Source organism: Pteropus vampyrus, unplaced genomic scaffold, assembly GCF_000151845.1.
Source record: "Pteropus vampyrus isolate Shadow unplaced genomic scaffold, Pvam_2.0 Scaffold36, whole genome shotgun sequence".
Taxonomy (NCBI): Eukaryota; Metazoa; Chordata; class Mammalia; order Chiroptera; family Pteropodidae; genus Pteropus; species Pteropus vampyrus.
Window position 1 is genome coordinate 4,067,774 of NW_011888817.1, and position 2,807 is coordinate 4,070,580.

At 59.7% G+C, this 2,807-nt stretch overlaps 1 protein-coding gene across 1 annotated transcript in view; it reads right to left on the bottom strand.

Moving 5' to 3' along the window:
- Nucleotides 1-6: 6 nt before the first annotated feature.
- RUNX3 (runt related transcription factor 3) overlaps nt 7-2,807 on the bottom strand; it is a 26,529-nt gene continuing 23,728 nt past the window's right edge. Inside the window, exon 5 of the mRNA XM_011358038.2 lies at nt 7-736. Within this exon, the coding sequence (XP_011356340.2) occupies nt 192-736 (545 nt within the window). The 3' untranslated portion in view covers nt 7-191. The remainder of the gene's footprint in view (nt 737-2,807) is intronic.

The window sequence follows — 2,807 nt, forward strand, 5'->3', positions numbered from 1 at the left end:
GTGGCTAGACTAGATGCTCCCAGAGCCACCCACCAGCTCTGGGCCCCAGGACCCACGGACCCTGGGCCCGTGATCGCCACAGAGTATAGGTCCCATTCCTGCCCCGAGCCTCGGAGCTGGGCCAGCCACTCGTCAGGAAGGTTCTCGGGGTCCCCGCCCCCATCGGGAGCAGTCCTCTTTGCCCCGGGTGGTCAGTAGGGCCGCCACACGGCCTCGTCCATGCGGCCCGGCGTGCTCAGGGTGCTGGGCGAGTTGCTGTGGCTGCCGTCGCCCTCCACGCCGTCGCTCTGGCCTCCCAAGCTGGGGTTCATGAGGTTGCCGGCGGCCGCGGAGGCGGCGCTGCTGGTGCAAGAGGCCAGCATGCGGGTGGGTGAGCGGTCGCCGCCCCCGCTGCTGCCGGCCACCATGGAGAACTGGTAGGAGCCGGAGGACGCACCGTAGTACAGGTGGTAGGGGGACGGGTTGGTCTGGAAGGGCCCGCTCTGGTTCTGCGGTGTCCCAGGGTAGGGCGGCGGGAGGTAGGTGTGGTGGAAGCGGCTGGTGGCCGGCATGCTGGCCACACTGAGGCTGCTGATGCTCGTGCCCGAGGGCGTGGCACTGTAAGGGAAGGCGGTTGGCATGGCCCCCGGGTAATGCATCCTGGGGTCCGTGAAGCGGGTCTCGGGGAGGGTCTGCAGCGCTGAGAAGGAGCGGTCGAACTGGCGGGGGTCGGTGAAAGGGTTCAGGTCCGAGGTGCCTGGGGGACAGCAAGGAGGGCGGTCAGTGGCAGTCCGACACTTCCCCAGCGGCCTTCTTCAAGAAGGACCTCAGTAAAGGGCGTCAAATACCTGGCGACGGAAGCAGACTGGGCCTCTGGTGGTGATCACACGGGGATATAGAGTATATAGATGTTGTATTATGAGGTTGTTCACCTGGAGTTTATCTATCTTATTAACCAACGTTACGCCAATAAATATAATGAAATAAAAATAAAATAAAATAAATAAAAATAAAAATATAAAAAATAAGAAAAGGAATGACCTCAGGCCTGTGTGTGAGGGGGTGCGGGTTTCCTTGTTCCACATCTGGCTCTGCTCTTAATGGCCTGGCTGCCTGGGGACAGGAGCCTGCCTGACTCTGAACGTGGCCCCACCTGGGAAGCGGGTGGGAACAGGTACCTGGGGTGCAGGTGGCCACAGGGCCTCCCTGGGCAGGCAGAAGTGTGTGTGGGGGGGGGTTCTTCTTTACCTAATGGAATTCTCTTCACAGCCTAGCAGTGCAGAGGCTGTCAGGGGGTGAAGGCTGGCTGCCCCCCTGCCCCACCCCGGGCTGTTGGGGGTGTGGGTAGCTGACAAGGACAAGACCGGCCTCCCAGCAGGACTGGCCTGGCAGCTTCTGCCTCCCTTCCTCCTGGTTAAAAACTGGCAAGACCGTGGGTGTGGAGCGGGTCTGCAATGGCCCTACGAGACGGGGATCTGCAGTCTGCTTTTGCAGGTAAGGAAACTGAGGCAGAGACAAAGACTAATTTTCTTGACACTGCAGAAAGGACTTGAACTCCTCATGAGACCTCTGCCTTCTGCTCTCTGCTGGGGCGTGGTGCAGGCCTGCCCCTGCCCAGGTGGGGCTCAGTTAGGTTACGCGAGCTCACGCCTGTGTGGTGGGGGCTCGGTCTGCAGTGGCTCTGTGTGCTCCCCAGCCCCACAGACCTCGCCCCGGGCCTGCGTCTCCAGGGCTGTCCTGCACAACGAGAGGCCACCTCCGCCTGCCTCAGCAGCAAAGTGAGATGGCAGCCAGAGGCGCTTGGTGGCCAAGGCCCTGCTCTTGTCAAAAAGAGACCCAGTGTCCAGCCCAGGCCCTGCCCAGCTCCTGCAGTTTGGTTCCTCCCTGGAGTCATCTGAGCTTCTGCCCGCTGTTTGGCATAGAACCCAAACCCTTAGCAGTGAAAGGGGCCCTGGGATTAAGTCTAAGCCCCTTGAAAGGGAAACAGAGGCCGAGAAAGGGCGAGGCCCTTGTCTAAGGACCCTAGCACAAAATCCTACGGTTCCGGTCCTGAACCCCAATACGGGCCTGACTGTCCTACCTCTAAGGCAGCACAGAACGAAGGCTAACTGTGTGGTCTCTGTGGCTGGATACTGATCCTGGTTCTGACACTTACTAGCTGTGTGTTCTTGGACAAGTCACTTAACCTCTCTGTGCATCAATCTTCCCACGTGAAAAATGGAGATAGTAACAGCTCCTAGGGATTAAATAGTTAATACACGTTAAGTGCTTAGATTGGGTACAGAGTAGAGGCCTGATGAGGGTTTGCACTGCTGCAGTGGCTATGACACCTCTTGCTCTGGGCACCCAGGAGAACTGGGCCATTCAGAGCCCTGCAAAAATGAGCCCAGTTCTGGGCCTTCCTTGCACCCTGGCCAAGGAGGTGACTCTGGGCAGCAGTGGGGAAGTGGATGAGCCCCCAGCAGTGGTCCTGAGGGGAAGTCTGTCTGGCGCCAACTCCTCCGTGCCACTCCACCAAAGAGGACTCGGAGACCAGCCTCTGTCCTCTGGGCAGCTCCTGGTGGGCACAGCCCTTGGCTGGGGATAGAGAGCTACGGATGCCCTCAGGCCTCTGGCTTCCCCAGATCTGCGTGCCCTCAGGTGAGACTTGTAACTTGTGTGGGCTTTGGGGTCTTCCCAACTCAGCTGGAGATGCTTCCTCAGCAGTGGCCTCCAGTCCTGGCCGTGGAGCAGAATGGAATGATGCTCTCGGGCTCAACGTGGGGGGATGTGGGGGCAGGTGTCCTTCTGGAACACCTGGTACCCTCCTAACAGGTCTCTTGTCTGGT